Source organism: Mastigoproctus giganteus, chromosome 14 (genome assembly GCF_048544385.1).
Source record: "Mastigoproctus giganteus isolate SK-2022 chromosome 14, ASM4854438v1, whole genome shotgun sequence".
Classification (NCBI taxonomy): Eukaryota; Metazoa; Arthropoda; class Arachnida; order Uropygi; family Thelyphonidae; genus Mastigoproctus; species Mastigoproctus giganteus.
The window spans coordinates 84,922,228-84,945,672 of record NC_143588.1 but is presented as its reverse complement, the minus strand read 5'-3'; the positions used below and the strand labels follow the sequence as shown (position 1 = coordinate 84,945,672).

Here is a 23,445-nt window from a genome sequence, read left to right as displayed (position 1 = left end):
GGTGGATGGGATCTATCCAGTTATATTAAAGGAGGCAGCAAAGGAAGTAAGCAAACCCTTAGCCATAATTATGAGAGCTTCCTTGGACTCAGGGGAAGAACCCATGGATTAGAGATGTGCAAATGTGACCCCAATTTACAAAGGAGAATCAAAGGCTGACACAAGTAATTATAGACTTGTTAGTTTAACTTCTGTTCCTGGAAAATTAATGGAGGCACTGGTTAAAGAAGCACTGCAGGATCATTTAGACAAGACTTCAGTTATAGCTCAGACACAGCATGGTTTTGTTAAGGGGAAGTCTTGCCTGATCAACTTGATTGGACATTATGATGCAGTCACAAAAGAACTGGATGCAGGGAATAACTTTGATATTATATACTTGGCTCTTAGAAAGGCTTTTGATACTGTTGCACATGGAAGACCGCTACACAAATTGGAGCAGTGTGACATTGGAGGCAAATTGCTGCTATGGATAAAGGGGTGGTTGAGGGGGAGAAGACAGAGAGTGGTAATCAATGGACACTGCTCATCGTGGACTAATGTTATTAGTGGAGTCCCTCAGGGCTCAGTGTTGGGTCCATTATTGTTTTGTGTATTTATAAATGATATTGATGATGGTATATCAAGCTTAATGTCCAAGTTTGCAGATGATATAAAGGTTGGCAGGGTTGTCAAGGACACTACTGACACTATGCTGCTGCAACAGGATCTGGAAAGGTTGAGCAGATGGGCTGAGAGGTGGCAAATGAAGTTTAACATTGACAAATGTAAAGTACTACACATGGGAAACAGCAACCCCAGAGCAACGTATCAACTCTGTGGTACTACACTGACAGTGGTAGAGAATGAAAGGGACTTGGGGGTGGTTGTGCAGGCAGATATGAAGTTCTCTGAGCAGTGCAGATGGGCTGCAAAAGTAGCTCATGGAGTATTGTCAATGATATACAGGAATTTTTCCAGCAGGGATAAGGAGGTGATTTTTCCCTTGTATAAGGCAATGGTCAGGCCACACCTAGAGTACTGTATACAGGTCTGGAGGCCTCATTTCAAGAAGGATGTAGAGCTGCTGGAACGAGTACAGAGAAGGGCAACAAGATTAGTGAATGGAACAAAGGGGTGCTCTTACGAAGAAAGGCTTAAGTTTTGCAAATTACAGTGTCTGGAGACTAGGCACCAGCGAGGTGATCTGATAGAGGTGTATAAAGCCTTGAATGGTTTAGGCATGCTCAATGCTGATGGGATTCTTCCTCTAGCTCAGAAAAATCACCTGAGAGGGCATAAATTCAAATTGAGGAAAGAAAGATGTAGGATAGACGTGAGGAAATTTGCCTTTAGCCTGCGGGTGGTTGGTTGGTGGAACAGACTTCCATCCTTCGTGGTGGAGGTTGATAGTCTAAATAAGTTTAAGGCTCAGCTGGACAGGTATTTGGAACGAACAGAGGGGTGAAGTGGAAGTGGTTTTTTTTTTTTTTTTTTTTTTTTGGCTGATGCTGCATAAGCTTGCTTTCTTGCATCAAATGCCTCTACTAATGCTAATGCAAGAAACTAGGGCTACTAGGCCGGCTATTAGCATTTTATTGAAGATAATATCCAATGCATAATTCAGTTAAGTTAAATATTATGAGAGAGAGAGAGAGAGAGATTAGCCAATATGATGATCTGAAGAAAACTCAAAAAAAAAAAAAAAAAAAAAGTGGAACCAGGGCTGGTTGAATAGATTTAAAATCCAGAGAGAAGTCGCACGTGCAGATTAAGGAGCCAAAACTTTCAAAAAAGAACTTGTTAAAATTATTGAAGAGAGACATTGTGTTATAATTCTCAACAAGTTTTTAACATAGATGAAGCAGGACTGTTGTGGAAACGAATGCCTAAAAGAAGTTTCATAATGAAAGAAGAAAAAACATGCCAGGTTAAAAAGCAGCGAAGGATCGGTTGACTTTATTGTTGGGTGGTAACGCTGCGGAGGATTTAAAATTAATACCCCTTTTAGTTTATTTGGAAGAGGGCCAAAGTTCAACCCAAAATCGACACATTTTTCTTGATTTTAATTGGAATTTTAAATTTAATTTTGATATCTAAGTAGTTACCACATAATTATATACGTATGTAATGCAGAATATTTTATATGTGCAAATATTTGAATATTAAATATTTTGACCAACATTTGTGCACCTTTTCACTACCAATTATTATTGATTAGGAAATATCCTATGGCACCGACCACAAATCACAAATGCATATGTTACCTTATGGGAATGTGGCGCTCGCTTAGCACGGATTCACTTAGCTCTCTGTTCTTCTGAAACGAATTATCAGCGTTAAGTGGGGGGTCACCTGTAGTGTATCTATGAAGATGTTGATAAAGTTGTTCTAAAATGTGTGCAAATGATATGCGAAAAGAATATACCAATATCAGGTCCAATAATTAAGCAACAAGCTCTGAAATTTACACAATGGATGGAAGTTTGTTACAGAAATCAACCACACACTGGCTGAAGTTAAACTTCCACACATATCTATTTTGCAACCATCCTTACTAAATTTGAATTTATGCTGCCTCATTTGCATAGTCTGAGCAAAACGAAGGATCCCATCAGTTGTGAGCTTTGTCAAGCCATTGACACCTTAAACACCTCAATCAGATCAACTCACAGGAACCTACTCTCCACATACTGCAATTTGCAAAACTGAAGCCTTTCTTGGTAAGGGCACCCTTCTGTTCCAGCAGCTCTACACCCATAAAATAAAGGCCTCCATATCTGTACGCAGTTTTTTTTTTTTTTTTGTTAGTTGTTGGCACATCGGCTTCTGTGGCCATAATGCACCTCCCAAAGTTTTTGCATTTTACTCTGATCCAAGCCTGAGGCGGGATTCGAACCCACGACCTTTGGGCCAGGCAGGTACTTTACCCACCTGGCTAGCCTGGTCAGCAATCTGTACGCAGTACTCAAGATGTGGCCAGAACATTGCCTTTTATCAAGGGTGGGCAACCTTCGGCCTGTGAGGCTAACTCCAGCCAGTGGTCATTTTCAAAAAAAAAAAAAAAAAAAAACAAACATAATTAAGGGCCCACCATTTATTATATATATTTTTGAATTAATGGAATTTCTGACGTGAATTTAGAAAATACTCTGTGCATTGCTATGACAAATATCAATCCAGATATCAATTCACTGATACAAAATAAACAGTATCAAATCTCTCATTAAATATTATAAAAATAAAATATTGCAATTTTTGTTACTGGAATTGTATTTGTATTTTGTTACTATAACTGTATTTTTGTAATTTTATGTTGAATTTGTATTTTGTGCTTCTTATTAATAAAATTAATTATATGTATGTGTATGCATAAATAGAGCAGGCCCGAAAACGTTTCATCTGATGTAGTCGATAGCTTGATAATGAATAGCAAAACAGCATTAAAACGCCTCCCATGCTGACTTCAGAAATTTTCTCGTGCTCAGTGAAATTTTTTCCCATGCTAATTTTTGTAGTACAGAGACTTGTTAAGTAGTGCCGTGATCAACATTTTAAAAAATTATCAAGTATATTGCTTGTAATATTTGCATTATAAGCATTTATCCGGAGTCTAGTCATCATTCAGTAGTGTTAGACATCGTCCATAACGAACAATTTAAATTAAAATGCCTTTTAGTTTACCAGATAGATGGCCAAACTACATCCCAAAATAGACCAAAGATACAAAAACTCAACAGCCCAGGGCCATTGGATTAATAAATTTATGATTCTAATTGGCATTTTAAGTTTAATATGTAATGTAGTACTGTAACTACGTAATATAACTTAACACATAATTATATACGCATGTAATGGAGAATATTTTCTATGTACAAATTTTTGAATATTAAATATGTTGACCAACATTTGTGCATCTTTTCACTACCATTTATTATTGATTAGGAAATATCCTATGGCATGGACTGCAACTCAGAAAAACAGTACATACATTACCTTATGGGAATACGGCACTCGCTTGGTGCTGATTCACTTAGTGCTCTGTTTTTCGGGAACGAATTATCAGCGTTATGGGGGGGTCACCTGTATTACAATAGATAAAACTGTTTATGACAATTTTTTTCATTATATGCTATTTTAATAATCCTAAAAATCATGGGCAGCTAAAAATAAATTTAGCCCGCCATTTATAATGGTTGCCCACCCTTACATTATATAATCGATATAGTATGCTTGCTTACCTTGTTACCAACCTTAATATAATTGGACAGATTCCATCCAACCCAGTGCCTTTTTATGTTTAAATTCAGTAATCTCTGTTCCACTTTACTCTCCATTATTACAAAATCATTTAACTCCCTAATAGAGTTTGGTCAAGTTCTGGCATTCACTTCCATAAAGAATTCCTCATGTGTGAATGTAGATGCAAAATACCTAATCAATTTGTCAGCAATCTGAGCAGGATCATCAACAGTTAAACTATCGATATTAAGTGGACCAATATGAGTCATCCTGTTGCTTCTAGGATTTACATAAATAAAGAAGTCATTACTGATTTTCTTTGCATCTGTTGTCAAAGATTTCTTGTAATCCGCCTTGGTTTGACTATACTTCTTTGTGACTTGATTGCACACTAGTTTACACATAGGCTTCTATATATCAACTAAAAATTTATATGCATCCCATGCATTTTTCTTTTCTGCCACTTGTCTCATCAGTTCATATGACATTTGTTTTTGACAGTTCATTTGTTGTTGGTAACATTATTAGTTGGTCCCACTAAATAGAATTTAAACTGAGACCACTGAAGTCTTTATGAGAGCAAAAAAAAACTCTTCCCTTTACCTTGATGGTAGTCACACTTTTAAAATTCCACATCAGAACAGTGTGATCAATGCCACCTAGTGATTCTTTTATCTGCAGATAAAAGATAATCTGCAGATAATCACTGCTGATAATCAGTTCAAGAGCACTGCTCTCTCTTGTTGCCTCTCTAACATGCTGCTACAGAAAACAGTTACCCAATAAATTTACAAACCTTGCTAGCATGTGACCAACCCACAAGTTCTAGTCGATATATAGAAAGTTAAAATCCCCCACTATAAGACATTCTGATTTACTGGCCCACGATTTCTCTGTACAGCTGTTTGTTGTACTTCACAATCATTAGGCCTATGATGTATTAAAATGACTCAACATTTCACTTGGATGCAATGCCTCAGATTTTATGTTGTTCTTAACTAAGAGCATAACCTCATCCTGTCCTTTCTGTACACATTGTATTCCCCATATTGAAATTCTACATCCCTTATATCTGAGCGGCACCACATCTCCGATGGGGGCGCCTCCGTAGCCAGGTGGGAAGGAGCAGTAGTGCATAGCACACGCTTCTTGATTAGACCGGGGCTCGAGCCCGTGACCACCAAATACGGAGGATGCGGAAAGGTCAGGGAATGACAACCGCATATCCTGGGGCAATATGGCCTTAGTTGCTAATGCTCCTAAAAACCAAATAACGAACAAACATCTCCGATATCCCAACAATGTCTGCATTTGATCACTTGACCAGCACTTCAAATTTATTTATTACACTTCTAGCATTGGTGTACAATGCAAGTATAAGTACACCTGTTCTTACTCTTAGTTATCCTAACATAGCCCACATATTTCCTTTTTCCACAACGACCTACAGCAGCCTTTAAATCCCCAGTACCTTGCTTTCCAAGCTGCTGCATATACCAACAGAAGCAGTGCAAGAATCACATCCACCTCTGTCTGCAGCTATTGTTAATATATTAGTCTGTGTATCCCACCAAGCTAGCAATTTACCGATTCACCTAGTACTGCCTTGATATCATCAGCAAATATTCTTTTCCCCTTTTTAAGTGTATCCAATCCCTGTAGAATACTTTCTCTTGTTAACACACACAGACCACACTGAGAAAAATTCTACCTCATGAGCTTTGCACAATCTTTTCAGGGCTGAAATGATTAACAAGGCTCTCATTATGAACTCTGTCCTATTGTGTCTGGGCAGAATTGCAGACACTTTCAAACTTAACCATAACTCAAGACTTTTTCTCTGATTTGCCCTGTACTTGTTAAGCAAGTCTTCAGATCTCCTACTCTTAATATCATTAGTTCCATGTGTGCAACAATATCACCTTTTGTGCCCTTAAAAGGTGATATCCAATCTACGCATCAACTTTTGCCCGTGGTTAACACATTTCCAGAACCTCAATAATGGTTGTTCCAAGATCTGTACCAAATACTTAGTTCAAGGATACCATGACACAGACTGATATGGCCATAGGTGATTCCCATATGAGTCACAAGTTCATTACTTGCATAGCCTGTGGCATGCATTCAAAGGTCAATCTAGTCGATAATCATAGCCCAACTGATTTCCTTACTTTGTTTCTGATGTAAGCTTGTACCAATCTCATTAAAACTGGGTTGCAGGGTGCATTACTAGAAGAATATTTATTACTGAAGAAAGTGCTTGCCTAGAGAAAAATAAAATTGGGAACTTGTCATAGACTCGAGTCCATGACAACCTTCTAGATGATATACCTCTGGTTTGAGGCCCACAGCAGGGTACATTATGCTTCAAGTACATTATGCTCTAGTTAGAACTTAACTTAATTTTACTAGAAAAATCCATTGCCAGGGATTTTAAGGGGAAGGGGTATTATTCATGGGAGTATTATTATTCACACTGTTACTAATAATTGCTTACAAAGTAATGTTTTGTGCATAAATATAGGGCCATGCTGAAAATATGCTGAGTTAGGTCAGATATGTAGATTAACTCAGGACAAGAATATAGGTCAGAATACATATTCTGACCTGTATTCTAAGCATCCCTGCAGAGCTTTTGGGGATAAATTTTTATAAGTGTATGTAGAAGGAATCTGACTTGTATTGACAGGGTACATTTGAACAAAGGTGGTGCAAGGATTTTGCCACAATATCTGTTAAAAATTAAGTTTCAGCCTTAAATGTGGTTTCACCTCTAGCTTATATTTGTACTTTGATTTCAGTGCAAAAAAGCACAAAAAATCCACTTTCACAAATAACTGTTGTGGGAAAAGGCACCAATTGCTGTAAGGTACTAAATAAGATTCTATAGACAACGATGCATCCTGCCCTCCTGGATAACTTCCTGCCCCTGTGGGCATGAAGACATTGTGGTAACAAATCAACGAAGAGGCATTATTCAGATGTAATGTGTACGTGTTAAAATTTCCTAAAAAATCCACTAACATAATAAAAATGGCAGAGCAGACCATTTGGGGATAGGAATATCCCCAGATAGGAATAGGAGCATGTATGCTTGCATGTATACCAATGAAAGAAGTATAGTAAATAAATTTGATGAATTTGAAGTGTTGGTCAAGACATCGTGTCACACAGATATAAGGAATGCAGAACTGGAATTTGGGGAGTACAATGTGTACAGAAAGGATAGACAGGATAGAAAGGGAGGAGGTGTTATGCTGCTAATTAAGAAAAACATAAAATCAAAAGAAGTGCACCCAGTTGATATAGATGAACAGTGCACTGTTGAGTCAGTTTCACTGCAAAAGCAAAAATAAGAGTAGGAGTGTGTTATAGGCCTAATGACTCAAATGAGTACAATGAACAATTGTACATTTTTGTACAATTGTTCATTTACTAGCCCACTCTGTACAATTGTACAGAGTGGGCTAGTAAATCGGAATGTCTCATAATGGGGGATTTCAACTTCCCAGATATTGACTGGAACTTGTGGGTTGGTCACTCACACACTAGTCAGACTTTTGCGGATTTATTGGATGATTGTTTTCTGCAGCACCATGTTCGAGAGGCAACCAGAGAGAGAGAGAGAGAGAGAGAGAGAGAGAGAGAGAGAGAGAGAGAGAGAGAGAGTAATACTCTTGATCTGGTTATCAGCAGTGATCATTCGTGTATTAAGAATTTGCAGATAAAGGAACCAGTGATCACAGTGTACTGATGTGGGATTTACTTAAAGATTTAATTACCATTAGGGGTAAAGGAAAGGGTTTTTGCTTCCGTAAAGGTGAGTACAGTGGTCTCAGAAAGTTTTTAAATTCTGTACAGTGGGATAGACTGACGATGTTACCAACAGTAAATTCTAAGCGGGAAGCATACAAGGAATTAATCGTGGATGCTATTAAAAGTTTCATACTTATTAAGAAATACTGTTCAAGGTTTAGACCTAAATGGTTATCAAATGAACTAATGAGACTCTTAACAGAGAAGAAAAATGCATGGGATGCATATAAATTATCAAGCAACTCAGAAGCCTATGGCAAATATAAGCTAGTCTGTAATCAAGGTCACAAAGGAGGTTAGGCAGGCGAAAGCAGATTATGAGAAATCCTTGGCAAAAGTTGCTAAGAAAAACAGCAAGGATTTCTTCACTTATATAAACACTAAAAGGAAGGGGATGAATCTTATTGGCCCACTTGACATCGATGGTTTGACTGTTGATGATCCTGCTCAGATATCAAACAAACTGAATGAGTATTTTGCATCTACATTCACACATCAGGAATTATTAAGGTTTGAAAATGGCAGAAGGTTATCAAATTGTAGCAGGATACTTAATGATTTTGTAATAACTGAGAACAAAGTGGAGGAGAAATTGTTGAAGTTAAACATAAGAAAAGCACCTGGGGTGAAAGGGATCTATCCAGTTATATTAAAGGAGGTGGTAAAGCAACTAAGCAAACCCTTAGCCATAGTTATGAGAGCATCCTTGGACTCATGGGAGCTTCCCACCGACTGGAGATGCGAACATTCCCCAATTCACAAAGGGGGATTGAAGGGTGACACGAGTAATTACAGACCAGTTAGTTTAACTTCTGTTCTGGGTAAAATAAAGGAGTCACTGGTTAAAGATGCATTGCAGGATCATCTAGACAAGACTGCAGCAATAATTCAGACACAGCATGGGTTTGTTAAGGGAAAGTCTTGTCTGACAAATTTGATAGGATATTATGATGTGGTTACAAAGGAACTGGATGCAAAAAATAATTTTGATATAATATATTTGGATTTCAGGAAAGCTTGACACTGTTGCGCATGGAAGACTATTGTACAAATTGGAGTAAAATGGTATTAAGGGTAAGTTGCTACAATGGATAAAAGGATGGCTAAGTGGGGGGGGGGGGGAAATCAATGGGTGCTGCTCTTCGTGGACTAATGTTATTAGTGGAGTCCCACGGGGTTCGGTGTTGGGTCCACTGTTTTGTATATTTATCAATGATATTGATGAAGGTATATCAGGCTTAATGTCGAAGTTTGCAGATGATACAAAGGTTGGCAGGGTTGTTAATGACAGCAATGGCAGTGTGCTACTGCAACAGGATCTAGATGATTTGGGCAAATGGGCTAAGAAGTGGCAACTGAAGTGTAACCTTGACAAATGCAAAGTACTGCATATGGGTAGAAGTAACCCCAGAGAAATGTACGAACTGTGTGGTACTACACTTAGGGCGGTAGAAAATGAAAAAGACATGGGAGTAATTGTTCAGTCAGATATGAAGTTTTCTGAGCAATGCAGACAGGCTGCCAGGGCACGTCATGGGGTTTTGTCAATGGTATATAGGAATTTTGCTAGCAGGGAAAAGGAGGTGATTGTCCCTCTGTATAAGGCAATGGTCAGGCCATGCCTTGAGTACTGCTTCCTAAAATGAGGTCTGTAGGCCTCATTTTAGGAAGGATGTAGATTTGCTTGAGCATGTACAGATAAGGGCAACAAGATTGGTGAGGGGAATGAAGGGATCCTCTTACCAAGAGAGGCTTAAGTTCTGGAAATTGCAGTGGCTGGAGACTAAGCACCTGCGCATTGATCTGATTGAGGTGTATAAGGCCTTGAAGGGTTGAGCACGCTGAATTCTGATGGAATCCTTCCACTTGTTCAGATTACGAACCTAAGGGAGCATAAATTAAAATTAAGAAAGAACTGCTGGAACAAACTTCCATCTGCCGTTGTGGAAGTTGATAGGTTGAATAAATTTAAGGAGGAACTGGACAGACATTTGGAGGGAATGGTGTGATTTTTTTTTTTTTTTTTTTTTGGCTGATGCTGCATAAGCTTATACACTTGCTTTCTTGCATCACGTGCCACTACTACTACTATTTGCTGTAAAGAATGTTGTCAAAACTTGATTTTCCTTTTGATAGTTAGACATGTCATTCTTCTTAACCAAGTGTTGTTTCTACTTTAGTCTTGAGGCAAGAAGTTTGGCTTTAATTTTTGGAGAGGGCTGAATCTCTAATGAGGCCCTAAAACTCATTTTGGGCAAACACAGCTCAGGTTCCAACGTTGTTTTGTCAGATGTGTACTCAGGATCCATTAAATGCACCCCCGTAACATTCCATTTCATCTTCTAAAGAATCTAGTCAAAAATGTGGATGAACTAGAATTGGCATACTGTCATTATGAGGGATTGGTCACATTGCTAAATTCAGCTTTGTATAAATAATCTTTTGTTTATTCCTTGCTGAGAATCCAGTTACATTCACATCATAAAAGGAATGATTACCACCACGGCTTCTGGCTCCCTCCATAACATGAGGATGGCAAACAGCATAGACTTTTTCTATTTGTTCAGCCAGTCACACAATCCATTCAAATGGCTGGCACAAATAACATGTGGCACACATGCCTTATTCTGGTCACCTAAGTATAACTGGTAAATTTTCTAAATATCCATCATGACTGCATGCCATTGTGATTTAGTTAGGAAAGATCTGCATGTAGCAGAATTTGTTGGGATAATTTTTACATTTTTGAGTCATGACAATGTATTTCAGAGGTTTTATCTTAAACAAATTATAATCAAATAATTAAATTATAACAAATAATTAAATATAATAATTAAATTATATACCCAATCTGCTACATCTCTTAGAAAACTACTTCAATTTTAGCGGCGATGTTCTCTGGTTCCTAGAATCTCTCCTATCCAAGAGAAACCTTGTTCTAAATATCGGAACGTGTCACATAACTGCCGGTGTGCCTCAAAAGGTGGGGGAAGGGGATCCTGTCTGGCGTTCTCTTCTCAGCAATCATGATGTCATTTGTGACCTACAAGTGCAATTGGATGGCATATGCTGATGATGTCAAGCTCCTTACTAAGATATCGCCATCCAAATCAGCAGCCGAAACCACTCAGCAAATCAATAGCAAACTGCAGGACATGGCTGACTACCTCAATACTTTCAATCTCCAAATCAACCCCCTAAAATCGGCACAAATAATTTATTCACTAAAGGGCAGCCCAACAACATTGGAACCCGTGCTTAATGGCTCCTCAGTTCCAAGTGTTCAAATGCATAAAGATCTGGGGGTCGTTTTTGACTCCAAACTATCTTTCAACGATCATGTAAACCTCATACAGTTGAGGTTGAACCCACTATGCTGGGTCGCCAAACAACAGCTGCTCCACATCACTACCCACACCTGGTAAAAAGATACATCGTATTAAACCTATATCCGACAGCACTGTATTCTTAAGAGAAATGGGCCTCGGCTGCCGAATCCAACATTAAAAGGATATTCTCTGCCGAATTCTGACTTCTAAAATGGGCTAACACCAAACTTCACCTTCCCCCAGCTCTCAGATCAATGCAGTTAGCAGATGCCCTTCAACTGTGCAGGCTCTGATCCTATATAGGAGAAAGAAGGCTTCTGTTCACCATCAAGATGGCCACAGGTAAAATTACAGCGCCAAACTTCTGAGATCACTGCTCTTGGCGCATTCCTCACCCTTATCTCCGGTCTTCAGCACAGCCACTAGCAAACCATAACCGACAGATTCCTGCCAAAGCAAATGCTGCCCTCACTGCAAGCCATCGACAGGAACCTCCAAGAAGTGGTCAACAATAAAAAATACAGGAAGGGAATCCTCGTCGAACTGAAAATGTAGAACTGTGCTTGTTGCCTTCCAGTAATCTGATGTAACATATGTTTCTCTCATGTGTATCTCTTTTGTAAATATATATTGTAAAACCCCTGGCACCACCATTGCCGTGATGGGACTAATTGTTTGTATATCATGCTGCAATTAAAGATTCTATTCTATTCTATTATGAAACAAGGATATAGATATATTCAAACAATTACATAAATACAAATGTATATTCAAAAATAATAAATTAATAATTATAATCATGTAGAATGGCTGAATAAGTATGTGTACAGTATTATCAGTCTCATTACAAAAACTAGATGTGCCAGACGAAAACCAAAAACAGATTTGAAATCTGAGTCAAAGATCTATCTAGTCCACATTTTTTTTCTGATGAAAAATACTTCCTTGACCTGTATAATGAATTTAAATTATCAATATTCAGTTGTCCTAAATATTTCCTTTTATTCTATTATTAAAATATTCATCACTTTTATTATTAGAAAAAACTTCTGAGCCTAAAGGTGAGTAAGACTTCTGAAGTTGATGGCACAAAGGGGGTGACAAGAGAGAACACTGAACGGGTTAATTATGAGAGTATCGTTGGACTGAGGAGAGATCCTCTCTTGGATTAGAGAAGTGACAGCGTGTTTCCAACACAAAGATGGTTCCAAGAGCTAAATACTGACCAGTCAAGTTTGACTTCAGTGTTAGGCAAAAATCACAGAAGTAACGATCAAAAATGCAATACTGAATCAATGTCAGCATTTCACAACAACTGCCACTGTCCACATCAATAATTAATTGCTAAGTCAGTGGCAGGAAACCTAACAAGTTCTTACACACAATTATTATGAAAAATCTGTAAAGACTTGTTTCAAAAACAATTGCAGTAAAGGTTTAACTATAATTTAGGTAGGTAAAAAAACTCAATTTTAATTAACTATTAACACAGGTCATCATTATTGAAAAGCAACTGCCCTGCCACTTTGCCAAGTTAAGATTTGTTGAGATACTGCAAATTAATAAAGAAATTAAAATATAAAAAGAGGATACGTATACAGCTCCATGTACCTTGTTTTCGACATATTCTGATGCTTGTTCATATATACCTGTTCAATACCGTCTTTCAGATCACCCCAAATTTGATCTAGATCAATTTGCTTCAATCCATGTGTACTCTGGGATTTAGCCGTTTGGTTGAAGGCTGAAGGTCCAGGAGACGACATTATGAAGGCTATAAGAACTGAAATAAAAATTTAATAATTTTTAAATTAAATTAATACTTAATTCACTATTGCTAAGATATTTTATATTTACAGTATTATTATTAAGTACAGTATTATCTCTATATGCAGTAACTTTTGATTGGAATTCCTATATACTTTCTTTAATCTTCTTATGAAACTTTCTACATTGCTTCTTATTGTAATGTTCCACCATTTCGTCAACCTTCCTCCTCAAAGCTTCTCTCCTTTTCTTTCTACATCCTAGATTCTGGACCCACATCCTAGCTGTGGATCCAAAATCCTTTTGCAAAATTCCATGCTTGAACACACTCAAAACTGCTTATCTTTACTAGTTAATGTCCACGCTTCACATCCATGTCACAACTGGTCTAATGAGACTTTGGTATATTCTTAATTTTAAATGTCTGCTCAATACTCTGGACTTGCAATAGTTTCTCATGTGCATGGAAAGAATATTTTGAGAGCATGTTGACAGGAGAGAGAGGACTGAAACAAAACAGCTATTGTACTATACAGTATAAATGTGCATTGAAGACCATGGCTTCAAAGAAATTTGAAAAGTTAAGTGCTTAAAGTATTTTAAAACACTGGGAGCTGACAGAATAACTGCAGAGTTGCTCAAGAACAGTGGAGTAACACTATGGAGAAGAATACATAATCTGATACATAATGGTCAGAGTCAAAAATCCCAGATGAAAATCCCTTCTTATGAATCGGCTGCAATCACACAGCCGATTCATAAGAAGGGTGATAAACACTGCTTTGTTCTGACTATAGAGATATTACATTACTGAGTGTTACAAGGTTTTGTCAGGAGTTATTTATAACAGATTGGCAGCATATTCAGAGGCAATCATTGGAAAATATCAGTGTGGTTTCAGACCCAATCACTCAACAACTGACCGATTTCAATTTTAGAGGCAGACACAGGAAAAATCATTTGAGTACAATATACACTTAATTTTTGATATATTCCCTATATATAGGTTTCAACAAGCTTTTGATTGCCTCAACAGAGAGAAAATGATAAATGATCTCCTTCTCTTTGGCATACCTACAAAGATTGTTATGTTCATAAAAGCAATGCTGGCTGGCTCTAAAGCAGTGGTGAGAATTGACAACAAGATGACTCCCCCCCCCTCCAACATTAACGCTCGTGTTAGACAAGGCGATGCATTCTCTACTGTGTTATTTAACTCTGTTTTGGAGACGGCTGTCAGAAAATTACAAGTGACTGCACAACAGGTACAAAAAGACAATGCAAGTTTGTGCAGAGGCTGATGATGTCGATATTATCAGTAGGACTTAGGATAAATGAAGTAAAGACAAAATATATGGAAGTCTGGTGAATGGTAGAGAATTTAAGATAACCTTGAAAATTTAAGAACCAGCCGCTTCTCATTTGAGCATGTTCAGAATTTTACCTACCTAGGTTCGCATATAATAATCAGTCCAACTCTATTACTAACGAAATTAAGTCCGATATCCTGAGTAGAAACAGATGTTTCTATGCACGTGAGAAACTATTAAAGTCCAGCGTATTGAACAGACATTTAAAATTAAGAATACATAAAAGCCTCATTAGACCAGTTGTGACACATAGTTGTGAAGCTTGGACTTGAACGAGTAAAGATGAGCAGTTGTTGATTATTTGAGCATAGAATTTTACGAAAAGTTTTTGTACCTGTACAAGATGTTGATCGATCCTGGAGGATCAGAATGAACCATGAACTTGACCATCTTATTCAGGGTGTAGACATCGTCAGATCTGTGAAGAGCCAGAGATTTCTCTCGTTGGGTCATGTTATGAGAATGGATAGCAGCAGAACAACAAGATCTAGACAACTAAGAGTATAGTTGAACCTGTCTATGAAATAGGTTCCATGCCCTGTTTCTCTCTTTTTTGGGAAGTTGGCACGCATCACTCCACCAAAGATTGGCATGTTTAAAAGAACCAGTACGGATTTTTGGTATGGCCTTGGTTGCGGCATTTAGAATCTGAGATGTGATGTGCTGTGTGGCATCATCGATGGATTGGCATTTGATAATTTCATCATTGAATGAGATACTTGAAGCAAATAACTTCCAATCAGCCTTAGAAAATTTCCATTTTAAGCGGGAATTATTTGCCTGGGGGATTCTAGTAGTTTGGATTTCCCAAATTATCAGATAATGGTCACTGTTTAGCGGATTGTCCAGAGGATGAGTGGATACAATGTTGGAGAGCAGATTGTTAAGTCTACAGCTGTAGTTGTTCTAGTGGAGAAATGAATGTACGTATCAGCACCAGTATTCAACAGTGTTAGATTATGTTTGTCAAGCAGCGATTCCAGAACTTTTCCTCGTCTGTCTGTATGTGGGGAATCCCAGATTGGGTGGTGTGCATTAAAATCTCCAAATAAACAAAATGGAGGAGGGATCTGTAGCAGAAGTTCTAGGTCATAAGTATATTCTTTGTTTGGTGATAAGTAGATTTAAATTACTGTTAACATGATTCCTAAGGAGACACATACTGCTACTGCTTCTAAGGAAGTCTGCAGTGGAATGTGTTTAGCAGGGACTCTTGAGTTTACTAGAATGGCCACACCTCCACGCACGGTGGTATTGTTATTTCCAGTGCTTTTTTTGTGATGGTACACAATGGTACGGTGTACCAGCACCTTTATTAACAGTGACATGTGACATTTGGATGCAGTGTACTTCAAAATTTGTAATAGTCCGTAAATTTTTTTCACATGTTTATCTACTATTCAAATAAGCTTAAAATTATTTAACTAAATTTACATTTTTCACTCTACTATTAAGATATTTTCTATATAAAACTGTATAACCATTTCTATAATTCTAAATTACTCAGTCGGACCTCTGTTTAATTATTTTGAATTCCCCTTGGAAGTTACATTTAAAATAGTTTCCGTTGAGCGAGAAAATTTTCATATAGCGAACGGATTAGGAGAGAATTAACTCAGTACGCACTGTTCGCATTTCTCGCCTTCAGGCAGTTTAGGCAGTTAGTGCTGCTGCACGAATTAAGAGAGCTGAAGGTATTACCATTCTACAACTTAGTGGTATCTGGTGAAAACTGTCCGACCACCCGTCCCACATACGAAGGAGTTGCGCTGGTCTGCAGTGAGCAGATCAAGATTTCCAATGGGCTCTGGTCCACCTTCTACTGCAGTGGTGTCCAAACATTTCCTGTACAGGGGCCATATTCAAAAAAATTCAAAGTTAGATTTCTTTAGTGGGTTACATCTGCCATATCTTGTTGCATGTAAAAGTAAAACTGGAAATATTTGAAAAATTTATAAGTACAATACACAATTACATTTACTGAACAAAAAAATTTAATGAGAATTTTTTTGATAATTAACAAAATTTAAAATGCTGTTTTAGTTCACTTTCCTCGCTGGTCATAGGTTGGACACCACTTTGAATCAACCGTAAGTGCCCTGTTCGAGAATTAGGGGAGAGTGATTTTCTCTCACAATTGTAGTTACCGGCAAATGCAATAAGATCAAGTTTACTACCCATTTATAATAGATTTCTGTAAATTGTTTTTTACTGTTTTATGGTCGTGACCTCCAGAAACGTGCTTTAGAAAAATATCAACAAAGGCATTCAAAATTGATTCATATAACAGAACATATGATAGCACTCCATTATAAAAATGACCTTTTAGAGAGAGATAACTAGCTTAGAAATATAGCGAAATAGCACCTTCAACAATAATTTTTTCCAACACATCACAAAATTTCTCTGCAGCTGCAGAATCAATACCGGCAACTTCACCACATACTTTAACGTTGTGGAAACCAGCGCAATGCTTGAACCTATTAAACTACCCATTGCTTGCCACAAAGTTGGCTTGGGGTTCGCCGTACTTATCCTTAATATCTTCATAAATACTTCTTGCTTTTGCTTGAATGGCCATTAGACTCAGGGGCACTCGCTTCTGAATCTGATTTTCCATCTTTGATATGGTATGTGTGGTATGGTTGTTTATTGGCGCATTAGCTGTTATGGCTATAGTGCCCCTCATCTTTGATATAGCACCTGAACGCTGCTTTGTGATCACTATTGATCTTAAGTGCATTAATCCTTTAATATATTCTTTTATGAGTGCACTGTCCTTTAAAATAGTATTACTGTTGAAGCAGCGAGACCTAATTCCCATGCAATAGATGACAAACTTTGTCCTGCTTCGACTTCTTAACCATTTTCATCTTCATTTCTAAATCAATTTTGTTTCGTTTCCTGGCACTACCATCACTTGCACTTTCCCTTCATCATTGTAATACGTAAATTGGAATGAAGATTTCACTGAAGGGGAAAACACATTTCACCATAATAACGTAAAAACCCATACAATTGTAGTTATCGGTATTATTGCAAATGCAATAAGATCAAGTTTACTACCTGTTTATAACAGAGTTCTGTAAATTGTTTTTTACTGTTTTATGGTTGTGACCTCCAGAACAGCACTTTAGAAAAATATCAACAATGGCATTCAAAATTGATTCATATAACAGAAAATATGATAATGCTCCATTATACAAATGACCTTTTAGAGAGATAAATAGCTTAGTAATAAAGCAAAATTTTCAACTTTCAAGGACTTGGAACGAATTAAAAAAAAAAAAAAAAAAAACCAACAACATGTTATTGGGTTCACATTACAATATTTTCACAAAACCTTCATTTATCCTTACAGATGTGAAATATGTTTCCATATATATATATATATATATATATATATATATATATATATCTATTTTTTTTTTTTTTTTTCCAGTTTTCACCAGCCAGCAAAAACTTATGTAAAGTCAAATATTACGTAAATAGGGGAGTGCCTGTATTTATCTGATGCCTTGTCTGCCATTAAGTGCATAAAAATTCGAAGCTACAAGCATACAAACAAAATCTATACACTGCCATGTTACGCTCTTTTTCTGACTAACATCACTTCAGTTTATGGTGGTGCATGAGCCCACTTTCTTTTGTGTGTAAAAATTTTGGCTAAGGTAAAGAAAGTCTGCACGAGAACAACGAGAAACATTGGATAACTTACGCGAAAAATTACGTGAATGCAGAAACTACTCATTTTTGGGAAACTTTTTTTATTGCATAAGGTCATTTAAGTAATGATGATCTTATTTGTCATACCACTTTAAACTGTGTTATGAACTTCAAGTCCTCGAGTGCTGCTCGCTCGGTAAACAGACGGTAGGTGTTAGTAGCTCGCTCGGTAGGTGTTAGTGCTCCAGTCAGTCTGGAGCAGAAATCGAGAAGGATATATTGATTGACAGGTAGGCATGGCAAACGATGAAATGATTGGTGGTGGGCACGACAGATGACAAGCTACTGTATAGTCATTGGTTGGCATTATATGATGTGTATTTACCAGTAAAGAATGGTGCATAATAGTTTTGTAATGAATGGTGAACAGGTAATAGTAGCAATGAATCTTTTAAGGTGCTGATTGACATTATGATACGTGTGTATCCACACAAGTATCTTTAAAAATAAAAGTACAATAATAAAAAATTAATATTTTGTTAATAAAAAATTTGTGCTAGTTCACCCATGATTCTAAAGAAAAAAAGTTAGGTTAGCCCCCTCCATTTCGAGAGGGGGTTCAAGATCCCATGGGATTCAAGTGGAGGTAACCTGACCTTTTTTCACCATTAGGGCATATTATTGAACAAGAAAATAAAAATACAGTCATAAAGAGAAAAGGTTAGGTTCCCCCTCCACTTACTTTGGGAGGGGTTCAAGCTCCCATGGGATTCAAGTGGAGGTAACCTGACCTTTTTTCACCATTAGGGCATATTATTGAGCAAGAAAATAAAAATACAGTCATAAAGAAAAAGATTAGGTTCCCCCTCCACTTCGGGAGGGGTTCAAGCTCCCATGGGATTCAAGTCGAGGTAACCTGACCTTTTTTTCACCATTATGAAATACTGTAATGGTGAAAAAAGGTTAGGGCATATGCGATTAGGACAAGTTACCATTAGTGCTGCTAAAGGGATACTAAACCAATGTTATCGTGTGTTGTGTTCGTGCACCAATCAACACATCGTTTGCCACAACTACCTGTCAATCAATATATCGTTCTCGACTTTGCTCAAGACCGATAACACCTACCGTCTGTTTACCGAGTGAGCAGCGCTAGAGTGCTGTATCAGGAAACTAATTTTCCACATAAGTTATCAGACGTTTCTCGTCGTTCTTGTGCAGGCTTTCTTTACCTTCACCAAAATTTTTTATATAATTCAAAATATGCATATCATAATATGCATATTTTACTAACCTTACTGTAACCCATAAATAAACAAAACAACATGAGTGTTACGAAAACAATGAAAACATTAAATATCAAAATAAAAATGGTAATTAGAGTTTGAAAAAGGAATATATAATGCAGATTGCACGTGCTTTGTAAGAATCAATTGTGATAAAATAAAATAAAATAAAAATAAATAAAATAATGTGCAAAATCTATTTTTTCCACTATAGCTGTGAAAATTGAAAAGAGAAATTTTTGTATGTGGATATCTGACCAATGGTAAGAGGATGCTCAGTTTAACAGCACTTTAATTCAAACAAAAGCAAAGTCGATACGAAGTACTAAAATTAAAAAAGGAACGAAGAAGCTTAAAACACAGATATTAGCACTAGTCAAGAGAAAAGAAAAATGGTTTTGGAGTTTATACCCCCATAAGGATTATTTTACTTTATTACTTAACTGTAATGCCAATTGATGCCAAATTAAAACAACTATAAGTTTATTGAAAATAATCCAAGGATTTTAAAAAATGTTCAGAGATGTTTTTTAACCATCTCTAAAGTGGCTGTGCAACATGTGAATGCAGAAACTACTCATTTTTGGGAAACTTTTTTTATTGCATAAGGTCATTTAAGTAATGATGATCTTATTTGTCATACCACTTTAAACTGTGTTATGAACTTCAAGTCCTTAACTGTTGATGAAGGCATATCAGGCTTAATGGAGATGAAACTTGTTTCACAGTAATTATGTTGCATGTAATCTAGACAAAGTAGGTAGATGAGCTGAGAATGTTACAAAATCTAGACAAAGTAGGTAGATGAGCTGAGAATGTTACAAAATCTAGACAAAGTAGGTAGATGAGCTGAGAAGTAGCAATTGAAGTTTAATATTGACAAATGCAAGGTACTTCATATGGGCAAGGTACTTCACATATGATACTGTCACACATGGAAGACTGCTGCACAAATTGGAGCAGTGTGGCATGGGAGGCAAATTGCTGCTAGGGATAAGGGGGTGGTTGAGGGGGAGAAGACAGAGAGTGGTAATCAATGGACACTGCTCATCGTGGACTAATGTTATTAGTGGAGTCCCTCAGGGTTCAGTGTTGGGTCCATTATTGTTTTCTGTATTTATAAATGTTATTGATGATGGTATATCAAGCTTAATGTCCAAGTTTGCAGACGACACAAAGGTTGGCAGGGCTGTCAAGGACACTACTGACACTATGCTGCTGCAACAGGATCTGGAAAGGTTGAGCAGATGGGCTGAGAGGTGGCAAATGAAGTTTAACATTGACAAATGTAAAGTACTACATATGGGAAACAGCAACCCCAGAGCAACGTATCAACTCTGTGGTACTACACTGACAGTGGTAGAGAATGAAAAGGACCTGGGGTTAATTGTGCAGGCAGATATGAAGTTCTCTTAGCAGTGCAGACGGGTTGCAAGAGGAGCTCGTGGTGTCTTGTCAATGATATACAGGAATTTTTCTAGCAGGGATAAGAAGGTGATTATTCCCTTGTATAAGGCAATAGTCAGGCCACACCTTGAGTACTGTATACAGATCTGGAGGCCTCGTTTCAAGAGGGATGTAGAGCTGCTGGAATGAGTACAGCGAAGGGCAACAAGATTAGTGAATGGAACACAGGGGTACTCTTACGAAGAAAGAGTTAAGTTTTGCAAATTACAGTGTCTGGAGACTAGGCACCAGCGAGGTGATCTGATAGAGGTGTATAAAGCCTTGAATGGTTTGAGCATGCTCAATGCCGATGGGATTCTTCCTCTTGCTCAGAATAATCACCTGAGAGGGCATAAATTCAAATTGAGGAAAGACAGATGTAGGATAGACATGCGAAAATTTGCCTTTAGCCAGCGGGTAGTTGGTTGGTGGAACAGACTTCCATCCCTTGTCGTGGAAGTTGATAGCCTAAATAAATTTAAGGCTCAGCTGGACAGGTATTTCGAATGAACGGAGGGGTGAAGTGGAAGTGTTTTTTTTTTGGCTGATGCTGCATAAGCTTGCTTTCTTGCATCATATGCCCCTACTAATGCTAATGGGGAGCAGTTATCCCAGATTAAGGTACCAACTGTGTGGTACAAAACTCAGAGTAGTGGAGAATGAAAAAAAAAGAGGTCAGGATAATTGTGCAGTCAGATATGAAGTTCTCTTAGCCAATTAGCCATAATTATGAGAGCATCTTTAGAATCAGGGAAGGTTACTATGGACTGGAGATGTGCAAATGTGTTCCCAATTCACAAAGGGGGATAAAGAGGTGACATGAGTAATTACACACCTGTTAGCTTAACATATTTTCTAGAGAAATTATTGGAGTCACTGGCTAAAGATGTTATGCAGAACCACCTACATGCAGTGGTGGGATTCAGTTAGTTTAACTTCTGTTCCAGGGAAAATAATGGAGTTACTGGCTAAAGAAGCAATGAGGATCATCTAGACAAGACTGCAGTTATAGTTCAGACACAGCATGGGTTTGTTAAGGGGAAGTCTTGTCTGACAAATCTGACTGGATATTATGATGTGGTCACAAAGGAACTGTACACAAAAAATAATTTTGATATCATATACAGGTCGGCCATCACTAATCCGGTTCCACTACTAATTCGGACATAATTTCTGCAAACGAAATTTCAAATTTCCCGGGTCGGCGCACTGACCTGCTGCTACTGTTTTGGTGGCATCGGTTGCAGCATCAGCTGTTGGCATGAACTCGTAAACACTGGCAAGCCATTCCCACTTGTTTTTCTGCATATATTATTATAACCTGCTCACATTTAGGCTGAGCCATGGTTCCAATGCATAAAGGAAGTGCCTCTTGTGGTGTAAAGCGCAAACACCGTACATTGTCCATAACAGATAAAGTTGAACTTCTGAAAAAACTCAACAGCGGTGTGTCTGTGAGAAGTTTAACTCTGCTTAATTGTAAATTCCAGCAATTTCTCTCAGTTCCTCTTATCTTAGTAATTTTCTTTTAGACATTCCTTTTTAGATTTTTTTTTTTTTACAACACACTTATACAAACTTGTGGAAAAACACAATGCAATATGATGGATAATACAGCGTGCTAATGAACTTGTTTTCACAAAATCTCTCACAATACTGACAAACTTACTGCGATGTTTGAGAATTTATTTTATCATAATTAGTTTTATTGCAGCGCTCTCAATAAACTAATCACAAACGACCTCATTATGTATTCCGCAATAGTGTCACACGTATGTAGCCGAAAAGGCTCTGAAGAAATAAAGTAACCAATACATGTGGCCACGTTGGCCACATATATGCGACATAAAGAAATACTTTTTTAATATATATTTTAAGTGAAAAAAAAGCAACACTGACATTACAATTACTAATCAAATTATGTCCTAAATATTTTTTGGCCCCCGGGGAATTATTTTCTTAAACTAGCTTGGCAGTCAACGTGTTAAAGGTAGGTGGTTAGCTGTTGGGTAAAATGTGTGTGCGAAAATAACCACTGGTGATCCAGCAAACTCACTTATCTGGCACCCCACAGGCCTCAACGCTACCAGATTAGTGATGGTCGACCTGTACTTGGATTTCAGGAAAGTTTTTGATACTGTTGCACATGGAAAACAGCTGTACAAATTGGAGCCGTATGGCATTAAGGGCGAGCTGCTGCAATGGATAAAGGAATGGTTGAGTGGGAGACGGCAGAGAGTGGTAATAAATGGACACTGCTCTACGTGAACTAATGTTATTAGTGGAGTCCTCCATGGTTCGGTGTTAGGCCCATCATTGTTTTCTATATTTATAAATGATATTGATGAAGGAATATCAGGCTTAATGTCCAAGTTTGCAGACAATATGAAGGTTGGCAGGGTTGTTAATGACAGTAATGATAGTACCCTACTGCAACTGGATCAGGAAAAGATGAACAGATGGGCTGAGAGGTGGCAAATGAAGTTTAACATTGGCAAATATCAGGTACTGCATATGGGTAGCAGTAACCCCAGAGTAATATAT

The 23,445-nt window shown here is 37.5% G+C and overlaps 1 protein-coding gene across 4 annotated transcripts in view; it reads right to left on the bottom strand.

Annotated features, from left to right (window-relative positions):
- Cul1 (cullin 1) overlaps positions 1–23,445 on the bottom strand; it is a 440,744-nt gene that overhangs the window by 298,392 nt on the left and 118,907 nt on the right. For all 4 annotated transcript variants that reach the window (XM_090389115.1, XM_090389118.1, XM_090389116.1 and 1 more), the window contains one exon: positions 12,960–13,149. In XM_090389115.1, the coding sequence (XP_090245241.1) occupies positions 12,960–13,132 (173 nt within the window). In that variant the 5' untranslated portion in view covers positions 13,133–13,149. The remainder of the gene's footprint in view (positions 1–12,959; positions 13,150–23,445) is intronic.